Source organism: Neoarius graeffei, chromosome 9 (genome assembly GCF_027579695.1).
Source record: "Neoarius graeffei isolate fNeoGra1 chromosome 9, fNeoGra1.pri, whole genome shotgun sequence".
Lineage (NCBI taxonomy): Eukaryota > Metazoa > Chordata > Actinopteri > Siluriformes > Ariidae > Neoarius > Neoarius graeffei.
In genome coordinates, this window is record NC_083577.1 from 4,576,877 (window position 1) to 4,601,195 (window position 24,319).

Here is a 24,319-nt window from a genome sequence, read left to right on the forward strand (position 1 = left end):
AAAAATTTTACTAACTTACCATTTGTGTTTATGTTCACGGTTATTGTAATCCTGTGCTTAAAGGATTACTAGTTAAATGTTTTTCAGCATTGTCTCCATTTATTATATGGCACAAGCTACTTCTGGTAAAATTGTGCGCTCTGATTGGTTCCTTGGTAGGCAGTATTTTCCTGGAATGTCCGTGGGCCATTACAGACTTTCTTTCCAAAGCGCCGGCTTCCAGTGCTGCAAAAACCAAACAAAATGACAAAAAAAAAGATGAATTGGAAATCAAAACAGCCAAAAGACAAACGAGTCACCGAGTTATTCAAGAAATGAGCAACAAAGAGCATTCAGTAACCGCTAACAGAAATTCAGTTTTGAAACCGCTCGCTGTTTATTCTGCACGTGTGACTCAACCGCATTACAAATATGATGCGACTGAAACCCTCGTTATAATAATCATCTATTTTAAGCTTAGAAATTAAAAAAGCTGTATAATAATCTACTTATTAACCTCACTTGCTCGGTCTTTACAGGAAGATATCAGATCACGGTCTTTTTGTACAGTCTGTACTGTCAATACCGCGGTCTGATATTTTCCCGTAAAGATTGAGCAAGCGAGGTTAATAAGTAGTCAGTATTGCAGTGTGGGAAATAAGGCCGGACCGGCGGACATTGACCGGTAATTTTCGCATTTGTCTGTCTGTATTTCAAAAGCATCAAATTGGATGGCCCATGGAAAAATTGTAAAGATATGGGTCTCATCTTTTTCTAATTTTCTTCCAAATGTTACGCTGGGCAAATACATGATGTCGTAACACAGCCCGTGAAACGACTTTAAATATTCATCACGCTGCCACCGATGGTCCTAGCCCCACCAAAATTTACAGGCATGTCTCTCTCCCTGAGCCCTTTCAAATCAGCCCGGCTCGGCTCGGCCCGATCTGACGTCGCGAGCATGGATCGCGGAAAACTTTAGCATGGGCCCTGGCTCCAGCCACTTGCATGTGCAGGGATTTAAAAAATTCATAACTCGGCCACCGAAGGTCCCAGTCCCGCCAAAATTCCCAGGCACCTCCCTCTCCCTGAGTGGCACGTTAAATGAGACAATAATAATCCACTCAGTATTCACTGTTTTTATTTCACGATGCAGTTGAAACTAGTGTTTTAGGGTTGACAGGATCTGATTGATCCAGTCAGTTGATTAAAAGCTCAGTTTACATGAAACTTTGCAGTACAGTATGAGGTTAAGTGCCAAACTGCCAATCACTGGTTATGTTTATTATTGTATGCATTTTTTTTCATTCATAATAAGAATGACAGTCATAGTCACATGCTTTGGAGGATGTAGATTTATATTTTAATAGAGTTTTTATTTTCTTCTATTTCCTAAGTTCTAGTGCAGCAGATTTTAGCCTGAATGCCAAATGATATGCCCAAGTCGAGTTCTGAGTCATTTTAAAAGTCGTCTTCAAAATTTTAACTCTATGTAAGAATAGTTGTATTGTTAATTACTAAATTTCTGAGAGACTTATAGTATAAAATAGTTATTGTTGACATAATGTTTCATGAGTGTTGTTATAGTACCTATATACCGTATGAGTCCCGGTAAGTTGTTACCAACTGGACCATCCTTGTCCCCCCATCTTTTTTGTAGACATGGAACTGACCTGTGTGCGCTACTGTTTCCTTGGGTAGAACTTTAAGCAGGTTTTTCTTGAATCTTCTGAAATCTTCTTGTAAATTATATTCAATTTGTAGTGTAATTTGCAACTAATGTCGAGTGTAATTTGGCCTTTGAAGATCACAAAAATGTGCCTGGAAATAGCTGAGAAGATCTCCATGGCATCTAAAGCCCTTCAGCCCACGTTGTTTCAGGCCTTTGTCCCGTCATTCAGACAGGCTGAAATTTGGACAAACAGACAGACATTTCAGACTCGTCTGTCCTGTGACAGTCTGCTTAAAATTCCTTATTTCCCTCACTGATATTGAATCTACAGCGTATGGGATTACCAAGATTTCCATTCGGGGGGGAGTTCCACACTCACAGTACCAGTCAAAAGTTTGGACACATCTTTTAATTCAATAGACACTTCATGTCTTAAAGTAATGATGGATGTCGTTTCTCTTTACTTAGTTGTTTGGTTCTTGACATAATATGGATTACTACAGTTGTGGAACCTGGGTTATTTACTGTTTGATCTCAAATGCATTAAGAAGGTAATAAATTCCACTAATTACCTTTTGACAAGGCACACCTGTTAACTGAAAAGCATTCCAGGTGACTCCCTCATGAAGTTGGTTTAGATAATGCCAATAGTGTGCAAATACAGTGGGGCAAAAAAGTATTTAGTCAGCCACCAATTGTGCAAGTTCTCCCACGTAAAAAGATGAGAGAGGCCTGTAATTTTCATCATAGGTACACTTCAACTATGAGAGACAGAATGGGGGGAAAGAATCCAGGAAATCACATTGTAGGATTTTTAATGAATTAATTGGTAAATTCCTCGGTAAAATAAGTATTTGGTCACCTACAAACAAGCAAGATTTCTGGCTCTCACAGACCTGTAACAACTTCTTTAAGAGGCTCCTCTGTCCTCCACTCGTTACCTGGATTAATGGCACCTGTTTGAACTCGTTATCAGTATAAAAGACACCTGTCCACAACCTCAAACAGTCACACTCCAAACTCCACTATGGCCAAGACCAAAGAGCTGTCAAAGGACACCAGAAACAAAACTGTAGACCTGCACCAGGCTGGGAAGACTGAATCTGCAATAGGTAAGCAGCTTGGTGTGAAGAAATCAACTGTGGGAGCAATTATTAGAAAATGGAAGACATACAAGACCACTGATAATCTCCCTCGATCTGGGGCTCCACGCAAGATCTCACCCTGTGGGGTCAAAATGATCACAAGAACGGTGAGCAAAAATCCCAGAACCACTCGGGGGGACCTAGTGAATGACCTGCAGAGAGCTGGGACCAAAGTAACAAAGACTACCATCAGTAACACACTACGCCGCCAGGGACTCAAATCCTGCAGTGCCAGACGTGTCCCCCTGCTTAAGCCAGTACATGTCCAGGCCCGTCTGAAGTTTGCTAGAGAGCATTTGGATGATCCAGAAGAGGATTGGGAGAATGTCATATGGTCAGATGAAACCAAAATAGAACTTTTTGGTAAAAACTCAACTTGTCGTGTTTGGAGGAGAAAGAATGCTGAGTTGCATCCAAAGAACACCATACCTACTGTGAAGCATGGGGGTGGAAACATCATGCTTTGGGGCTGTTTTTCTGCAAAGGGACCAGGACGACTGATCCGTGTAAAGGAAAGAATGAATGGGGCCATGTATCGTGAGATTTTGAGTGAAAACCTCCTTCCATCAGCAAGGGCATTGAAGATGAAACGTGGCTGGGTCTTTCAGCATGACAATGATCCCAAACACACCGCCCGGGCAACGAAGGAGTGGCTTCGTAAGAAGCATTTCAAGGTCCTGGAGTGGCCTAGCCAGTCTCCAGATCTCAACCCCATAGAAAATCTTTGGAGGGAGTTGAAAGTCCGTGTTGCCCAGCGACAGCCCCAAAACATCACTGCTCTAGAGGAGATCTGCATGGAGGAATGGGACAAAATACCAGCAACAGTGTGTGAAAACCTTGTGAAGACTTACAGAAAACGTTTGACCTCTGTCATTGCCAACAAAGGGTATATAACAAAGTATTGAGATGAACTTTTGTTATTGACCAAATACTTATTTTCCACCATAATTTGCAAATAAATTCTTTAAAAATCAGACAATGTAATTTTCTGGATTTTTTTTTTCTCATTTTGTCTCTCATAGTTGAGGTATACCTATGATGAAAATTACAGGCCTCTCTCATCTTTTTAAGTGGGAGAACTTGCACAATTGGTGACTGACTAAATACTTTTTTGCCCCACTGTATGTCTGTGAAGGTTCTCAGTCATCCAGGTCATCATAAACCGTAGGTGCTAAAGAAGGCGACTGGACTTGCTTGAAACTCTTGAAGAAGTTTCGCCTCTCATCCGAAAGGCTTCTTCAGTTCTCTCTGACTGGTGGGGAGTTACAGGTATTTATCCTCTAGTGGACCAAAAGCAACCCTAAGGAGAGTTTGTTGAGGTCACTTGGGTCGTTGACCCTCTCGGCCATCCTGTAGGTGTTAGGGTCACTGGAGGCCGGGTGTGAACGGTGTTAGCAGCCTAGAGAGTCATTAGGGTGATCTGTGGGTCGTTGGTTCTCTCTGCCATCATGTGAGTCATTGAAGTCGGATGAGTTTTGCTGTGGATGTGTATTCAGTTTTCTGCGAAGTGTGCCAAGGGCTGTGTTGTAGTGCTCTATATGTTGTGCAGAGAAAGGGATACATCCAGAATAGAATAGAATAAACCATGGGTGCTAAAGAAGGCGACTGGACTTGCTTGAAATTCTTGAAGATGTTTCGCCTCTCGTTCGAAAGGCTTCTTCAGTTCTGTCTGACTAGTGAGGAGTTCCAGGTATTTATCCTCTAGTGGACCAAAAGCAAACCTAAGGAGAGTCGTTGAGCGCAAAAGCATTATCAAACATTTTTTTTTTTTTTAACACTTTTTAAAAAACATTTTTATCTCCCACTGGCCGAAAGGCCCGAAGGGGGATTATGTCATGGCGATGTCTGTCCATCCATCCTGGGAAGGGTACTTACCTTCTGAAATCAACTCCTCTCACAATTTTTGGAGGAATTTCACAAAACTTGGCAGGATTCTTTGTTATATGTCGGTAATATGCATATTACAGTTTCATATTTTTGGCATAGTTGCCAGACTATGACTATGGCAACTATGCCATAACTATGCCACTTATGGCATAGTTGCCAGCGGGGGATATTGTGCTCTCAGAGCACTCTTGTTAACATCGTTCTGCAATGTAGAAAATAGTCAGTTGGTACTGTATAATGGAAGTTAAAGGGCAGTTGCTGGGTTTAGTAATAAACATTTATACCCGTGTCCTGTTGAAGTCACAATTCTGATTGGATAAAAGGTGTTGGTATTAAAAACCAACACCTTAAAAAAAAAAAAAAGGGAAGACAAGACTGTGTTTATTGCCGCTATAACTAAGTGGATTAAATGCACAAGATATTGTTCTTTTAATGAATGCAAAATTATAATTGTTGGCAAATTACTTTGGTATAGGAGGATAAAAATGCTACACAACATGCTGTTATTGGAAAATAATCAGCTTCCGGATGGTAAGAGTAACTCAGTTTTATTCCTTGCACAAAATAAGAGATGAGATAACTCTGAGTACAACTGTGAGACTCTAATTATAACAGTGCTGGAATGAGACACGGATAGTCCTACCAAAACTGTTCTGAGTATTATTCAAGTTTTCATTCTGGAGCAACACGCTTTCCCTGAAGGTTTGTGGTGACCTGTGTATCAGATGTGGAAATGGAGACACTTTTGTTTTTATAATAAAGTACTAGTGCTACATTGTTTGTTTCTTAATTAGCAAGCTTTTTTGTGTGTGAACCTGAATGTAATGATGAGGAGCTGCAACAGATGGAGAAGGTCAGGAGACCGAGGGAAAACGGCGTGCCAGGCAGGCAGACGGTACAGCTGCCAGGTTGCAAACAGAGAGGGTTGTGGTGGTGATTGTTGGGGAATTAACTTCTCTTTGCCTCTCTGTGGTTAAGATGTGTATCTGTGTTGTTTTTCCATTAAATCCACCAACACAGTTTGATGATTGTGTTTTAGAAATATGTGTGCTTCAAAGAAGCGATCTATTCTTATGCCATAGTGCAGTTAAATTTTCAAATCTGATTGGTCAACAGACTAATTTTACAACCCCAATTCAGACGAAGCCAAACTGCATTCTGCATGTATTACAAGTGCATGGCTCTGTAATAAAAGAGTCCAGGCGCTAAACTGGCCTGCCTGCAGTCCAGAGCTGTCACACTGTGAAAACATTTGCCGCATTATGAAGCACAAAGGAGACCACGAACTGTTGAACAACTGAAACTGTCTATCAGGCAAGAATGGGACAGCATTTCATACAGTATTCAAAGCTACAGCAATTCATCTCCTCAGTTACCAAATGTTTGTGTGTGTCTATATATATATATATATATATATATATATATATATATATACACACACTACACAGTGCCTTGCAAAAGTATTCATACCCCTTGAACTTCTTCACATTTTTCCACCTTACAACCACGAACTTAAAAGTTATTTATTGAGATTTTATGTGATAGACCAACACAGAGTAGCACATAATTGTGAAGTGGAACGAAAATGATAAATGGTCTTCAACATTTTAAACAAATAAAAATCTGAAAAATGTGGTGTGCATTAGTATTCAGCCCCCTGTCCTCTGATACCTCTAAATACAGTCCAGTGCAATCAATTGCCTTCAGAAGTCGTCTAGTTAGTTAATAGAGTCCTACTGTGTGTAATTTACTCTCAGCATAAATACACTTGCTCTGTGAAGGCCTCAGTGGTTTGTTAGACAACACTGAAGAACAAACAGCATCATGAAGACCAAAGAACTCACCAGACAGGTCAGGGATAAAGTTCTGGAGAAGTTTAAAGCAGGGTTAGGTTATAAAAAAATATCCCAAGCTCTGAACATCTCAAGAAGCACTGTTCAATCCATCATTCAAAAATGGAAAAAGTACGGCACAACTGCAAACCTACCAAGCCATGGCCGTCCACCTAAACTGACAGAGCGAGCAAGGAGAGCACTGGTCAGAGAAACAGCCAAGAGGCCCATGATCACTCTGGAGGAGCTGCAGAAATCCACAGCTCAGGTGGGAGAATCTGTGCACAGGACAACTATAAGTCGTACACTCCACAAATCTGGCCTTTTTGGAAGAGTGGCAAGAAGAAAGCCATTGTTGAAAGACAGGCATAAGAAGCCATGTAGGGGACACAGCAAACATGTGGAAGAAGGTGCTTTGGTTAGATGAGACCAAAGTTGAACTTTTTGGCCTAAATGCAAAGCGCTATGTGTGGCGGAAAACTAACACTGCTCATCACCCTGCACACACCATCCCCACTGTGAAACATGGTGGTGGCAGCATCATGCTATGGGGATGCTTTTCTTCAGCAGGGACAGGGAAGCTGGTCAGAGTTGATGGGAAGATGGATGGAGCTAAATACAGGGCAATCCTGGAAGAAAACCTGTTGGAGGCTGCAAAAGACTTGAGACTGGGAAGGAGATTCACCTTCCAGCAAGACAATGACCCTAAACATACAGCCAGAGCTACAATGGAATGGTTTAGATCAAAGAATATTCATGTGTTAGAATGGCCCAGTCGAAGTCCAGACCTAAATCCCATTGAGCATCTGTGGCAAGACTTGAAAATTGCTGTTCACAGACACTCTCCATCCAATCTGGCTGAGCTTGAGCTATTTTGCAAAGAAGAATGGGCAAAAATTTCAGTGTCTAGATGCGCAAAGCTGGTAGAGACGAACCACAAAAGACTTGCAGCTGTAATTCCAGTAAAAGGTGGCTCTACAAAGTATTGACGCAGGGGGGCTGAATACTAATGCACACCACATTTTTCAGATTTGTATTTGTTTAAAATTTTGAAGACCATTTATCATTTTCGTTTCACTTCACAATTATGTGCTACTCTGTGTTGGTCTATCACATAAAATCTCAATAAATAACTTGTAAGTTCAGGGTTGTAAGGTGGAAAAATGTGAAAAAGTTCAAGGGGTATGAATAGTTTTGCAAGGCACTGTGTGTGTGTGTGTGTGTGTGTGTGTGTGTGTGTGTGTGTACACCTGTGAGTGTTTAGTCTATGTCTGTTTCTTATCTAGAGTGTTTATACTGTTTATATTGTTTATTTCAGTTATTCTATTTTTATTTATTGCATTGCCTGTTTGCACCGTGGGTCAGAGTGGACTGAAATTTCATCTGTGCTGTATGTCGAGCATGTATAGCATATTTGATCATAAACTTGACAGCGTGGTGTTAAAATAGAGGTGATGCAACACGGTGGTAAACATACTCCTGTCCCAACTTTTTTGAAACGTGTTGCTGGCACTATATTCAAAATGAGCATATACTGTATTTATTATTATTTTTTTAAAGATTTCTCACATTTCAACATTTGATATGTTGTCTTTTTATACTATTTTCAATGAAATGGAGGTTTTCCATGATGTGCAAATCATCACATTGTTTTTATTTATGCTATACACAGCTTTACTTCCAGCCTGTTTATATTAATGCACTCATTCTAATATGGTATTGTTTCTAGAGCAGCATCTCATTCACAAAGACTTCTGCAGAGGACGTGTCACGTAATCTAAATCTAATAATAAGTAGATTTTCTTTAGCAAACAATACATACCGTATTTTCTGGACTATAAGCCGCTACTTTTTTTCTAGGTTTTGAACCATGCGGCTTATACAAAGGTGCGGCTATTCTGTGGCTTTTTCTTCCACCGCTAGGGGCGCTCTAACCGGAAGTAGAATCAAAAATAAGATAGACGAAAAATCAATGCAAAGAAGAATTAGCAGATCTTTAGCAGATAGAACACGCACGACAAATTACTAACTGGTAATTATTTTCAAATCCAGCAAAGATGATTAAAGTGACTTGTGGTTTCAAACACAGGAGAAATGAAGGTAAATAAATACCGGTTATTTTCTCTTGGTTCTGTTCCGTTTTAATCAGCAAAGTTGCTGCCGTGTTAAAAGGCACTGTTCGGAAAGAATCTGTTCAGGTACATACATGTACATTTACAGTACAAAATCGTTCTGTACATGCAGTAAATATCTAATTTTTCAACATAGATATCTGCGGCTTATAGCCCGGTGCGGCTTGTATATCTTTTTTTAATTTTTTTTTAAAAAATAGAGTGGATGCGGCTTATATACAGGTGCGCTCTATAGTCCAGAAAATACGGTAAATGTATGTATTGTTTATGGAAGTAGTCTCGGGTGTCGGCGCTTTGTAACAGTCATAGCGCTTTGTAAATGTTCCTAGCAAGGGAAAGTGTTCAGGACAGAGGAGTTTCCACGTCCTGTTTTTTTTTTTTTTGTCCCTTTAACTTCAAGAGAATAAAAGAGATGCTGTTTTCGTTGCTGTAATGTAAGTATTAACAAGTTCTTCTTCTCTTGAACAGTCTTCAACATTGCATATGAACGTATACGGTTAGAAAGTGTGACGTGTTGTTGGCAAATCTCTGTGATACGAGAGGAATAACACACTAAAGACCATGATGTTGTATTAAAATAATACACGCCTGGGATGGTGCGTTATTTTCATATCTTAGTATTATTTCATTCATAACTTAATGAGCAACTGCCCTCAGACTTCCATTATCAGCAAGTTTGGCATAAACAGGCTTTCTGTTCTTTTCTCAGCGTAGGGAAGTGTGTCAAGTGGTAATGTTTATGGTAATCTTACACACACGGGATGAAAAAATTGTTGGACTACTCCTTTACCATAAGCATAATTTGACTTTATTGTTCATTTATTTTAGATTTCTGTATTCCTTTTCTCTTTGCCATGTCCTGTTTTCCTACCAGAGTGTTGCTTTAGTGCTTCAGTAACACTTTGTGGTATTTAGTGCCCACTGGCTATTTGGCTTCGTTCACAGCCATGCCATGTGATTCTGGAGTGTGTGTGTGTGTGTGTGTGTGTGTGGTATTGTATTTAAGTGCAGGTTTGGGCATGTGGATGTGTTTAAGTAAGTGTAAATGAGTATGTGTGGATGGACGCTACTGTTAACAAACCCAAGCCTGTGTCTTTATGAGCACTGATAGTTTGCTCGACCTGCTCCTGCTGACAAGCTACGAAACTTATTTTCGTTGGGCTCCAGATTAAAACCTTGGCGTTGTTATTCAAAGTATAATTTAATCTGCAAGTCCAACAAATGTTCCGATTTCACTATTTCCCTCCCTTTCTCTCTGTTTTGTTGCATATGGTTGTGACACAGACTTTTTAAAATGAGTTTACACTTCAGATTTTAATTTATTCATGCTCACTGGTGTGGCAAGGGTTAAGGATGTAATAGGATTAGGTTAAGCTGCTTATATAGTGCCCCCCACAATTATTGGCACCCCTTGTAAAGATTAGCAATAAGGGCGAGGGGGGAACCTTTTGGTGAAGTCGCTTCATCTCACACTGAAAAAATGAGAAAAATCCAACCTTTAATTGAAACAAATTTATTCAGAGGAAAAACAAATCCCTCATCAAGAAATGATGATTTTCAACAAACACTCATTTGCCACCATTATTGGCACGCCTGGAAATGACAGTGAACACAATGTCACTGAAGCATGTTTCCCATTTAAATTGTACAGTATTTTGTATTTGATCGGAGTGTGTAGGAACTTTCAGGCTGTAATCCATGACTTCCTGACGAACTGGGGAACAAATATGAGGTGACGTAGAGGCAGATTTCCCTCAGCATCAACATGGGAAAGATAAGAGATACACAAACCCAATGAGGGAGAAGTGGGTTGACCTTCATAAATCAGGGAATGATGATTAAAAAAAAAAAAAGGCTACGCACCTGAAAATGTCCATTTCTACTATTAGGGCAATAATAAAAAATGTGAACATCAACTCGCCTGGAAGAGGAGCTGAGTTTATTTTACCCCCACGTACAGTGAGGAGGAGGGTAAGAGAGGCCAAAAAACCCAAGGATCGCTGTTGTTGAATTACAAGAAAAAGTAAAATCTTGGGGTTTCCAAGTCTCCAAAAACCCCATCAGACTCCACTGCCATGCCAACAGATTATTTGGAAGGTTCCAGCCTTTTCTGTCAGTTAACCACAAACGTAATCTCCTGAAGTTTATGAAACGCTACGACAACTTTGACTGGAACCGTGTTCTGTGGTCTGATGGAACAAAAATCGAGCTTTTTGGCAATAAACACTCGCGGGGGGTTTGGTGTAAGCAGAAGGACGGCTATAATGAAGAGAACCCAATCCCAACCGTAAAATATGGTGGAGGTTCTGTGATGTTTTGGGGCTGTTTTTCCTCCAGAGGCCCTGAAACCTTGTTGGGGTCCATGGCATCATGGACTCCATGAAACACCAGGACATTTTAAATCAGAATCTGGCTTCTCTGAGAGGAAACTAAAACTGGGTCGTCACTGGATCTTCCAGCAGGACAATGATCCGAAGCATATGGCGAAATCAACACAGAAGTATTTCACTGAGCAAAGAATCAAGCGTCTGCCATGAACATCTCAGTCCCCTGAGCTGAACCACAGTGAAAACCTGTGGGATGAGCTGAAGAGGAGAGAGCACAAGAGAGGGTCGAGGACCCTGGATGATCTGGAGAGATTGTGTAAAGAGGAATGGTCTCAGATGCCCTGCTCTGGATCTCCAACCTTATAAAATGTTAGAGGAGAGACTCGGTGCTGTTTTACTGACAAAAGGAGGGTGTATAAAGTATTAAATGCAGGGGTGCCAATACTTGTGGCACATGTGGTTTTGTTGAAAATAATGCTTTCTTGATGAGGAATTTGTTTTTCTGCAAATCAATTGAAGGTTGAATGTTGAAACAACTTCAACAAAAGGTGGATTTTTTTTTCCCCTAACTCTTCTTACTAATCTTTCCAAAGGGTGCCAATAATTGTGGAGGACACTGTATTTCAGTAGATAAATACACTTCACATTTTAAGTTTGTTAATGAGATTGTCACCTTCAGCTCTGCAGTGAAAGCCATGCTAGATTATTTGCAGGCTTTGGTATAACATTTTCTATATACACTGGTGTGAAAAAGTGTTTGCCCCCTTCCTAATTTCTTATTTTTTTGCATGTTTGTCACAAACTTAAATATTAGACAAAGGTAACACAAGTAAACACAAAATGCAGTTTTTAAATGAAGGTTTTTATTATTAAGGGAAAAAAATCCAAACCTACACGACCCTGTGTGAAAAAGTGATTGCCCCTCCCCCCCAAATTAACTGTGGTTTATCACATCTTTGGAAAGCTGAGTTCAATTTCTCTAGCCACACCCAGGCCTGATTACTGCCACACCTGTTCTCAATCAAGAAACCACTTAGACAGGACCTGCATGACAAATGCCGCTTTTCCACTACAAACGCGGCTGAGCCGTGCCGTGCTGAGTCGAGCTGAGTGGAGCTGTTGGAGTTGCATTTCGACTACAACCGCGCTGGACCGTGCTGGCTGGAAGTGGGTGGACACATTGGGTGGAGTTAGCGAAAGTGGGTGGACGTCACGTGATGTCGTTAAGCAGCGCAAACAGTGACATCAGTGATCTTTTAAGCGGTAGTCTCACGACCCGAATAGTAAACAATAAACATGGAGGACATGGAGTCGTTAGTGTTGCTGGTCTTGGTGCTGTGGCTTGTTGTCACCGACAACGCCAACAGATACTGGCAAGAGCGTATAGATGAGGCGAGGCGCATAAGGCTTCAGAAATTCTCGTAATTCGTAATTCTTCTTCTTCCGGGTTTACGGTGTTTACAGATCCCAGCGTGCTCGCGGGGCGTGTGTGGGCATGTGAGGACACTCCTCCTCACCAATCAGTGCACAGGGGAGTGTCTGCTCACGCCCCCAACCTCACTCAGCTCGGTTTGGCTCGCTTCAGCCCCACTCCAAAACGGTGCGAGTTTTAGGGGCTAAGCAGGGCTGAAGCGAGCCGAGTCGTGCTGTTTTTTGGTAGTCGAAACGCGAGCCGTGTCGGGCTGAAGTGAGCTGAAGCGAGCTGAAGTGAGCTGAAAAAGGGTAGTGGAAAAGGGCCAAAAGTGAAGTAGACCAAAAGATCCTCAAAAGCTAGACATCATGCTGCGATCCAAAGAAATTCAGGAACAAATGAGAAACAAAGTAATTGAGATCTATCAGTCTGGAAAAGGTTATCAAGCCATTTCTAAAGCTTTGGGACTCCAGCGAACCACAGTGAGAGCCGTTATCCACAAATGGCGACAACATGGGACAGTAATGAACCTTCCCAGGAGTGGCCGGCCGACCAAAATTACCCCAGGAGCGCAGCGATGACTCACCCAAGAGGTCACAAAAGACCCCACAACAACATCCAAAGAACTGAAGGCCTCACTTGCCTCACTTAAGGTCAGTGTTCATGACTCCACCATGAGAAAGAGACTGGGCAAAAATGGCCTGCATGGCAGAGTTCCAAGACGAAAACCACTGCTGAGTAGGGCTGAACGATCTATCGTTTTCGACCAAAAATCGCGATCTCAGACAACACGATTTTGGGATCGTCAAAGCCGCGGTTTTTCTCAGTGCTCCTAAACTGACCCATGTTTTGTTTTGTCAATAAATTGTCCTCATTTTCTACACTACAGACAAAAAAATTACGTTCAGGAAAGCCTTGTGGCGCTCAGTGTGAAAGAATTTTGTGAATATCTCCTTCCGTTTTCGTGTAAATCCCCGTTGTTTGGAGGGAGCACTGTGAGGAAAAAGTGCGCTTTCTCTGTCTGTGTCTGAGCGCGCGGGTGGGGGAGGGGCTGCTCGCTCTCTCTCTCTCACACACAGGAGGGAGGGGCCTGCAATAGCGACTGCTACAGCCACTGCATCACTCTTATTTCCCACAGGGGAATTGTTGGCTCTAGTTATAATTTATAATGCTTATGTACATTCTTTTACAAAAGTGCAATATTTTGATGCTGCTGAGCCATTGATCAACCTTTTTTATGTCTGATATGTTGTAGATGGGAAAAGTAAAATAAGCAAAAGTTTACTTAAGAAAGATGGCTCTCTTTTTATTTTTATTTTAAGTTATTATAACTTGTTCCTCAGGCACTCAGTGTTAATAAACAGGCCTACATTTGAAATCTGTTGACCTCAGTTTTCATTCTTGCATTCACTGGAATTCATTGTATTAATTAATTTGCACTGAAACTCGGTTTAAAGAAAAAAAAATCGTGGTTGAAATCGAAATCGCAATATCTGCCAGAAAAATCGCAATTCAATTTTTTCTTAAAATCGTTCAGCCCTACTGCTGAGCCAAAAGAACATAAAGGCTCGTCTCAGTTTTGCCAGAAAACATCTTGATGATCCCCAAGACTTTTGGGAAAATACTCTGTGGACTGACGAGAAAAAAGTTGAATTTTTTGGAAGGTGTATGTCCCATTACATCTGGTGGAAAAGTAACACAGCATTTCAGAAAAGGAACATCATACCAACAGTAAAATATGGTGGTGGTAGTGTGATGGTCTGGGGCTGTTTTGCTGCTTCAGGACCTGGAAGACTTGCTGTGGTAAATGGGACCATGAATTCTGCTCTCTACCATAAAATCCTGAAGGAGAATGTCCGGCCATCTGTTCGTGACCTCAAGCTGAAGCGCACTTGGGTTCTGCAGCAGGACAATGATCCAAAACACACCAGCAAGTCCACCTCTGAACGGCTTCAGAAAAACAAAATGAAGACTTTGGAGTGGCCGAGTCAAAGTCCTGACCTGAATCCGATTGAGATGCTGTGGCATGACCTTAAAAAGGCGGTTCATGCTCGAAAACCCGCCAGTGTGGCTGAATTACAACAATTCTGCAAAGATGAGTGGGCCAGAATTCCTCCACAGCGCTGTAAAAGACTCACTGCCAGTTATCGCAAACGCTTGATTGCAGTTATTGCTGCTAAGGGTGGCTCAACCCGTTATTAGGTTTAGGGAGCAATCACTTTTTCACACAGGGCCGTGTAGGTTTGGATTTTTTCCCCCTTAGTAATAAAAACCTTCATTTAAAAACTGCATTTTGTGTTTACTTGTGTTATCTTTGTCTAATATTTAAATTAGTTTGATGATCTGAAACATTTAAGTGGGACAAACATGCAAAAAAATAAGAAATCAGGAAGGGGGCAAACACTTTTTCACACCAGTGTCTATGATCTATATAAACGCATCATGATTATTACTTGAACTATTATTTTATTTTGTTCCACAGTATTGTTCACGTGTGAGACGCGTGTGTAAATTGACCTTAGGTGACCGCAGTCTTAACACTGCTTTCTGAGTGAACAGTGTTCATAGTGCCTTGCAAAAGTATTCACCCCCCCTTGGCGTTTGTCCTGTTTTGTCCATGTTTCCTCCGGGTGCTCCGGTTTCCCCCACAGCCCAAAGACATGCAGGTTAGGATAATTGATGACTCTAAATTGACCGTAGGTGTGAATGTGAGTGTGAATGGTTGTTTGTCTTCACAGTGCCTTGCAAAAGTATTCACCCCTCTTGGTGTTTGTCCTGTTTTGTCGCATTACAAGCTGGAATTAAAATGGATTTTTGGGGGGTTAGCACCATTTGATTTACACATGACGACCACTTTAAAGGTGCAAATTGCTTTTTTTTTTAAATTGTGGCACAAGCAATAATTAAGATGAAAAAAACAGAAATCTGGAGTGTGCATAAGTATTCACCCCCTTTCGTATGAAACCCCTAAATAAGAGCTGCTCCAACCAATTCACTTCATAAGTCACATAATTAGTTGATTAAGATCCACTTGTGTGTAATCAGTGTCACATGGTCTGTCACATGATGTCTGTATAAATCAACCTGTTCTGGAAGGACCCTGACTCTGCAACACGATTAAGCAAGCAACATGAGAACCAAGGAACCTCCAAACAGGTCAGAGACAAAGTTGTGGAGAAGTATAGATCAGGGTTGGGTTATAAAAAATATCCCAAACTTTGAATATCCCACAGAGCTCCATTAAATCCATTATAGCAAAATGGAAAGAATATGGCACCACTACAAACCTGACAAGAGAAGGCCCCGCCCACTAAAACTCACAGACCGGGCAAGGAGGGCATTAATCAGAGATGCAACAAAGACACCAAAGAGAACACTGAAGGAGCTGCAAAGATCCACAGTGGAGATGAGAGTATCTGTCCATAGGACCACTTTAAGCCCTACACTCCACAGAGCGGGGCTTTATGGAAGAGCGGACAGAAGAAAGCCACTGCTTAAGAAAACCCATTTGGAGTTTGCCCAACAGCATGTGGCAGACTCCCCAAACACATGGAAGAAGATTCTCTGGTCAGATGAGACTAAAATTGATCTTTTTGGTCATCATGGGAAACGCCATGTGTGGCGCAAACCCAACACCCTGAGAACACCATCCCTACAGTGAAGCATGGTGGTGGCAGCATCATGCTGTGGGGATGTTTTTCATCTGCAGGGACAGGAAAGCTGGTCAGGACTGAAGGAAAGATGGATGGCACTAAATACAGGGCAATTCTGGAGGAAAACCTGTTTGAGTCAGCCAGAGGTTTGAGACTGGGACGAAGGTTCACGTTCCAGCAGGACAATGACCCTAAACATACTGCTAAAGCTACACTGGAGTGGTTTAAAGGGAAACATTTAAATGTCTTGGAATGGCCTAGTCAAAGCCCAGACCTCAATCCAACTGAGAATCTGTGGCATAACTTGAAGATTGCTGTACACCAACACAACCCATCTCACTTGAAGGAGTTGGAGTAGTTTTGCCTTGAGGAACGGGCAAAAATCCCAGTGGCTAGACATGCTAAGCTAATAGAGACAGACCCCAAGAGACTTGCAGCTGTAATTGCAGCAAAAATTGATTTTTTATTTTATTTATTTATTGGGGGGGGATACCCATGCACACTCCAGCTTTTTGTTGTTGTTGTTGTTTTCCATTTTAATTATTGTTTGTTTCCCAATTAAAAAATAAATAAAATAAATAAATAAAGCAGCTTGCACCTTTAAAGTGGTCGGCATGTTGTGTAAATCAAATGGTGCTAACCCCCCAAAAATCCATTTTAATTCCAGCTTGTAATGCAACAAAACAGGACAAACACCAAGGGAGATGAATACTTTTGCAAGACACTATGTATCATGAGTTTGATAACCCAAAATTGCTGAAATTATCCAATGATAAGGGTTCCATTGTTATAACTGTTTGTAAATGTTTATAAGTACATGCCATCCCTGAGAGTGTTTGGTCAAAAATGTTGTGTTTTCAGGACATATTATCGTGCATATGTTATATGGTAATGGTATTGCTTGGAGTATGATGGAGAATGTTGCTATTTGATTGTAAACATTGGTGTTTGGTAGTGTGCATTAGCGTTTGATGGTGAGCATCCGTGTTTGATGGTGAATATAGGTGTTTGTTGCCATTTGACAGAGAATGGCAGTGTCTGATGGTGAAATTTGGCATTTGTTGGCATGCAGTGGTGAACACTGGTCATTGATGGTAAACTTTGGCATTTTGGTGTTTGGTAATGAACTTTGGTGTTGTGTTGGTATTTGATGATAAACTGGCATTTATTGGAGTTTGATCATGAACTTTGGCATTTGTTGATATTTGATGGTGAACTTTGACATTAATTGGAGTTTGATGATGAAATTTGGTATTAGATTTTGGTGTGTTGGTATTTAAAGGTGAATTTTGTTTGTTTGGTTTTTGAAGATAAATTTTGGAGTTTATTGGCATTTGATCGTGACCTTTGGCGTTTGTTGGAGTTTGACGGTGAACGTTGGTGTTGGTTGGTATTTGATGGTGAACTTTGGCATTAGTTGGTGTTGATGAGGAACTTTGGTGTTTGACACTAGACTCTGGTGTTTCTTGCTATTAATGGTGGATATTTGGTGCTTGTTAGCTTGTGATGATGAACATTAATGTTTTTTGATGTTTGTGAATAGTGTGGTTTGTAGAATTTACTGGGGAATGTTTGTGTTTTATGGGGAACTTTTGACATTTATTGGTGTGTGCTGGTGAGTGTTGGTGTTTGTGATTTCTTGATGTCTGATAGTGAATGTTTGTTGTTATATGGTGAACATTGGCATTCGTTTCCTGACTGATGGTGAACCTTGTTGCTTGTTGGTATTTTATGGTGAACTCTGGTGTTTCTTGGCATTGATGGTGGATATTGGTGCTTGTTGGCTTGTGATGATAAACATTGTTGGTGTTTGTGAATAGTGTGCCTTGAAGGAATTTACTGGGGGATGTTGGTGTTTTTAGCCCTGTGATGACCTGGCGACTTGTCCAGGGTGTACCCCGCCTTTCGCCCGTAGTCAGCTGGGATAGGCTCCAGCTTGCCTGCGACCCTGTAGAAGGATAAAGCGGCTAGAGATAATGAGATGAGAATAATGAGATGAGATGTTGGTGTTTTAGCCCTGCGATGATTGATTGATTGATTGATTGATTGATTGATTCCGAACAGTAAAGAAGATATAAAAAAAAATAAATAAAAAAAATGCAATAATCAAAACATCGTCATAAACGAACAGAATAGCGTAGCCACAAGGCAATAACATAATAATGTTCGTAAAGGACTAGGAAGAAGTAAATAACTTATCAAACCCTAACCCTCTATACCACCACTAATGAAATGTCACTTTCCGCCATAATAAACTATATATACAAAAGAAAACAAAAGCAACAAACAAAAAAGAAAACATACCAAGACATACCAACATGGTATAATAATAACATGGTATAATTCGACCAAATCAAATCTCATATACAGATACTTATGCATATATACACACATACAATACATATATACAGTCCATACATATACACATACCTGTAACTATACACACATCCATACGTACACAGACACCCATAATATCATAATTATGCATATATATTATATACAATTATGCATATATATACATACATAATCACATTTTATTTATATACACACACACACACACACACACACACACACACACACACACACACACAATACTACTTATGATATATATAATATCCGTACGTACCCATACCCACATATGTACACTTACATTATCAGTATAATGTTATTGTAATTCCTCCTCCCTATACCTCATAAAGATCTGTTCCTTATACCTTTATTTGAACTGGTTTATAGTTGTACATTTCATGAGCTCCACATTCAAACTGTTCCATAGCTTTACTCCACAAATAGAGATACTGAACATTTTTAACATTGTCCTAGCACTGCGAATTTTACATTTCAGTTTCCCCCTAAAATTATAGCCCCCCTCTCTATCCGAGAACATTATTTGGATATTCCTTGGTACGTTATAATTCCTTACTTTGTACATTACTAAGGCAGTTTTATATTCTATAATATCCCTGAATTTTAAACATTTTGAATTTAAGAACAGTGAATTAGTATGATCTCGGTAACCAGCACTATGAATTATTCTTATAGCTCTTTCTTGAAGTATAGTTATTGCATGAAGTGAACATTTATATGTATTTCCCCACACCACTGAGCAGTAATTTAAGTACGGTAAAACCAGGGAACAGTAAAGAATGCGGAGTGAATTATAGTCCAGGACGTGCTTAGTTGTACTCAACACAGATATGCTTCTTGATAGTTTCATTAGTATGTATTTTATATGTGATTTCCAAGTAATTCTATCATCTATTATTACCCCAATAAATGTATTATTAGAAACTCTTTCAATATCAACACCATCTACCTGTACATTTATTACCTTATTTATTTTATAATTATTAAATAACATGATTTTTGTTTTAGACAGATTTAATAATTTATTTCGATCAAACCAACTTTTTAATCTGCACAATTCTGAAGAGATTGTTTTCTAACTCACGTAAATTTGTTCCAGAACAAAACATATTTGTGTCATCTGCAAATAATACCATCTTAAATATCTTTGATACATTGCACATATCATTTATATATAAAGAATAAACAGTTTAGGACCCAATACTGACCCCTGAGGGACACCACAATCAATATCCAAACGAGTTGAGACAGAGTCACCCAACTTCACAAATTGTGTCCTGTTGCTCAAATAACTTCTTATCCAATTTAATCCAACTCCCCTTATCCCATATTGTTCCATCTTATTAATTAATATATCATGATTAATAGTATCAAAAGCTTTTTGAAGATCAATAAATATCCCAGCGACATGTTTATCATCTATAGAGTTACTGATTTCTTCAATTGATTCCATTAGTGCCATCTCTGTTGATCTATTTGCTCTAAATCCATATTGACCATCACTGAGTAGTTTGTATTTTTCAGTGAATTTATCGAATCTGTTATTGAATAGTTTTTCAAGAATTTTGGAGAATTGAGGAAGTAAAGAAACAGGTCTGTAATTTGTGAAGTTGTGTTTGTCCCCAGATTTATACAATGGAATTACTTTTGCTATTTTCCTATTGCTTGGAAATGTACCGGTTTGAAATGACAAGTTACAGCTGTATGTTAATGGTTTAGAAATCCCCCCAATAATAGTTTTCACTAGTTTCATATCAATATCATTGCAATCTGTGCATATTTTATTACTACATTTATTAACTATATCAATAATTTCCCTCTCATCTACTGGTGTAAGAAACATAGAACAAGAATTCCTCTTTATGATATTACCATACAATCATCATTTGTTACCGGATCAGAGAGATTTTGAGCTAATCTTGGGCCAACATTAACAAAAAAAAAAATATATTAAAACTATTAGCAACTACATCCATGTTATAATTTTCGATACCTTTGTCATTAAAGTATTTAGGGTAATGTATTTGTCCAGAACCATCTTTAATAATACTATTTAATATGTTCCATATTCCTTTAATATTATTTTTGCTATTATATATTAATTTACCATAATAATCCTTCCTACATCTCCTTATGATACTCGTTAACTTGTTTTTTATATTTTTTATATTTATTTTCTGCCTCTTTGGTTCTTAATTTAATAAATTCTCTATATAGAGTGTTTTTCTTCTTACAGGCATTTTATAATCCCTTAGTAATCCAAGGTTGGTCATTATAGTTTTGTTTTGTACTATATTGCTTCAGTGGGCAATTTTTATCATATAATAATTTGAATATACTTAAAAAGTTATCATATGCTCTATCAATGCTATTCCCTATATAAACTGATTCCCAGTCTTGCAGTAATAAATCATTATTTAATGCAAACATGGCCTCCTCAGTCCTAACTCTTCTATACTTAAGTTTATGGTCTGTCACATTTCTCTTATGATTACAGTCATAAATTGTAAAAACTGGTAGATGATCACTAATATCATGGATTAATATTCCACTTATAATGTTATCTATATCATTGGGAAATATATTATCTATTAAGGCAGCACTATGGTCAGTAATTCTGGTGGGTCTGGTAATTTTTGGGTGGAGACTCATACTGTACATGGTATTAATAAATTCCTCAGTCATACTGTGCTTATTAGGGTTCAACAGATCAATATTTGTATCCCCACAAATGAAGATAACTTTTTTATTATCTACTGTAAATGTCTTTTCTACCCAGTCCTTAAACGCCTCTATACTAGTTTCTGGCGCTCTATATATACAGCTAATTAATACATTTCTACTTTTTTCAATATTAATTTTGATTGTTAAACATTCAAATAAGTTATCAATCACTGTTATCAAATTCATATCCAGCCAGTTGGAAATCCACTCCTTTCTCCAGGTCAATCCAGGTCTCCGATATGGCAATTATGTTGAATGGATGAGTAAACTGACTTCAGTATTTCTTGATGTGTTTGAAGTTAGCGTCCATGCTTCTGCTGTTGAAGTGTATTATTGATCATTTCCCCACAGCCTCAGTGGACTGATTGTACTGTTCCTCTGCATAATAGTGGCAATTGTCATTAATGGTTGAGAAAAAGTTATTGTCCGGGCCTATGTCATTATCTATATCCAGTAATTTATGGTCAGTGAATTCATGTGGTTGAGTTTGGTGTAGTGTCACGTCGGTATTGATTACCATACAGTCCTGAAAGCATCACTGGTCCTCGATGTTTCGTATGACCAGAACTCTCGCCTCCTCCGGTGTCCCGTTCAGCTTAATGAATACTTTGCAGTCGGTGATCCATGTAGATTGAATTTTATTTTCTTTCTTCAGATGACGTGCTTTTCTGGCGATGTCAGCGTTGTGTTTTGTCAGGTGCTCGTTGATGTAGACGTTTATACCTTTGTTTCCTTCCTTGTTTCAGCAATGCAGCTTTATGTTTCTGATTGATGAATCTCATGATGATGGCAGTGTTTTCCTGGGGAGAATGGGGCAGGCCTCGACGTTGCTGCAATCAATATCGATTCCCTTTGAGTGTAGGAATGCCGACACTTGTTGCTCCACGGAGTTGCTGCCCAGTTCGCCAGATTCTCCCTCCCTTGTCACGGCTTTTGCATATGACCAGGGTTTAATCTGAATCCCAGTGACGATGACGTCGTTCATCCTGGTGTACTGTTCTAATTCAGCAACTCTGCTTTCCAGGTGGGCGAGACGCCGGTCCTTCTGGGCGTTCTGCAGCCTGAGCGACTTCACTCCCGTCACCAGCTCCATGATGGCTTTCTGTTGTTGTTTAATAACAGAAACGTCTTCCGCCAGAAAGTCGAGTGACTTTTTAATGTCCTCGCCTTCCTCGGCTGTGAAGTTCTTTTTTTGGAGGCATAATTCACCAATAAAGTCATCCAATTCGTTAAAATGTTTGGAGAGTACTTTTCTCACCTCACTGCCTTTCCGAAGTTTCCCGCCAGAGGAAGTGATGTAGTTTACCCCCACAGTCCAAAGACATGCAGGTTAGGCTAATTGGTTGCGAAATGATCTGGCGACTTGTCCAGGGTGTAACCCGTCTCTCACCCATAGTCAGCTGGGATAGGCTCCATCTTGCCCACGACCCTGCACAGGATAAGCGGTTATGGATGATGACTGGATGTTGGTGTTTTATAGAGAACATTGAGATTTATTGGTGTTTGCTGGTGATCACTGGTGTTTGTGAATAGTGTAGCTTGATGGCATTTACTGGGGAATGTTGGTGTTTTATGGAAAACTTTGACATTTATTGGTGTGTGCTGGTGAATATTGGTGTTTGATGGTGAACATTATGGTTTGTTGGTGTTATATGGTGAACTTTGGCATTAGTTCGTGTCTGATGGTGAACTTTGTTGCTTGTTGGTATTTTCAGGTGAACTCTGGTGTTTCTTGGCATTGATGGTGGATATCGGTGCTTGTTGGCTTGTGATGGTGAACATTATTGTTTGTTGCTGTTTGTGAACACTGGCTTGATAGCATTTGTTGGTGACTTTTGATGTTTGATGGAGAACATTGTGGTTTTTGATGTATGATGATGAATATTGGTGTTTGTTGGTGTTAGATGGTGAGCATGGTTGCTTGGTGGTGAAATTACTATGTTCGTCAGAGATTATTGTTTTTTAGTGGTGAATATTGGTAGTTCCTGGAGAATCTAGGAGTTTGATGATGATGAGAATAAGTGCGTTTGGAGAATGTTGGACTTTGGCACTGTAGAAAATTGGGATTTGGTGGTGAATGTTAATGTGTGGGTATGTTTGATTACTGTATATTGGAGTTTGTTTGGGAAGATTGGTGTTTGGGAGTATGTTGAGGAGCGCGTCGGTGTTGGTTTCCTCAAAATTGTTGGTATTCCATGGTGTTTAATGAGAATGTCGGTATTGTAATATACAATCTGTTCATGTTTGAGAAAGAATGTATTTGCTTCAGGGAGATGGACAGAAATGGTGAAATGCCTGGTATATGTCAGGTGACTACATTATGGAGAGTGTTCTGCAGTTTACTGGTGATTTGAACATCCATCCATTATCTGTAGCCGCTTATCCTGTGCAGAGTCGTGGGCGGACTGGATCCTATCCCAGCTGACTATGGGCGAGAGCCGGGGTTCACCCTGGACAAGTCACCAGATCATCACAGGGCTGAAACACACAACCATTCACATTCACACCTACGGTCAATTTAGAGCCACCAATTATCCTAACCTGCATGTTTTTGGACTGTGGAGGAAACCGGAGCACCCGGAGGAAACCCACACAGACATGGGGAGAGAACATGCAAACTCCACACAGAAAGGCCCCCATCGGCCGCTGGGCTCGAACCTGGACCTTCTTGCTGTGAGGCGACAGTGCCGACCACTACACCACTGTGCCGCCCTGATTGAACATTGTTGTATGATAAAATATTTTGTGATGTTTGGTAGAGAGTGCAAGTGGTTTGCGTTTGTTTCCCTGACCGTGTTCGTGTTGTGCCCTTGTCTCTTCTCCTGATCCCCCAGGTGACATTCCGTACACGGATCTACCACTGCAACATTAACAGTCAGGGAGTGATCTGTCTGGATATCCTGAAGGACAACTGGAGTCCAGCGCTCACCATCTCCAAGGTCCTGCTGTCCATCTGCTCACTGCTGACGGATTGTAACCCTGGTAAGTTCACCAGCACGTTATTAGTACTGTATCAGTGCAAAACACAGAAGCGAGAACATGCTAATGGTGTAAACACCATGTAGATGTGATGAATGTGTCCAATTGTGCAGCAAGTACAAAAGAAAACACATCAGTTACTTAGAAAATAGACTTGAAAATACTACACTGTATCTTATTTCCTTAGCAAACATGGAAATACATTTCATCA

At 40.0% G+C, this 24,319-nt stretch overlaps 1 protein-coding gene across 2 annotated transcripts in view; it reads left to right on the forward strand.

Annotated features, from left to right (window-relative positions):
• Positions 1–24,319, forward strand: part of ube2e3 (ubiquitin-conjugating enzyme E2E 3 (UBC4/5 homolog, yeast)) — a 177,157-nt gene that overhangs the window by 131,424 nt on the left and 21,414 nt on the right. For both annotated transcript variants that reach the window (XM_060928964.1, XM_060928963.1), the window contains exon 5: positions 23,964–24,111. In XM_060928964.1, coding sequence (XP_060784947.1) covers positions 23,964–24,111 — 148 coding nt within the window. The remainder of the gene's footprint in view (positions 1–23,963; positions 24,112–24,319) is intronic.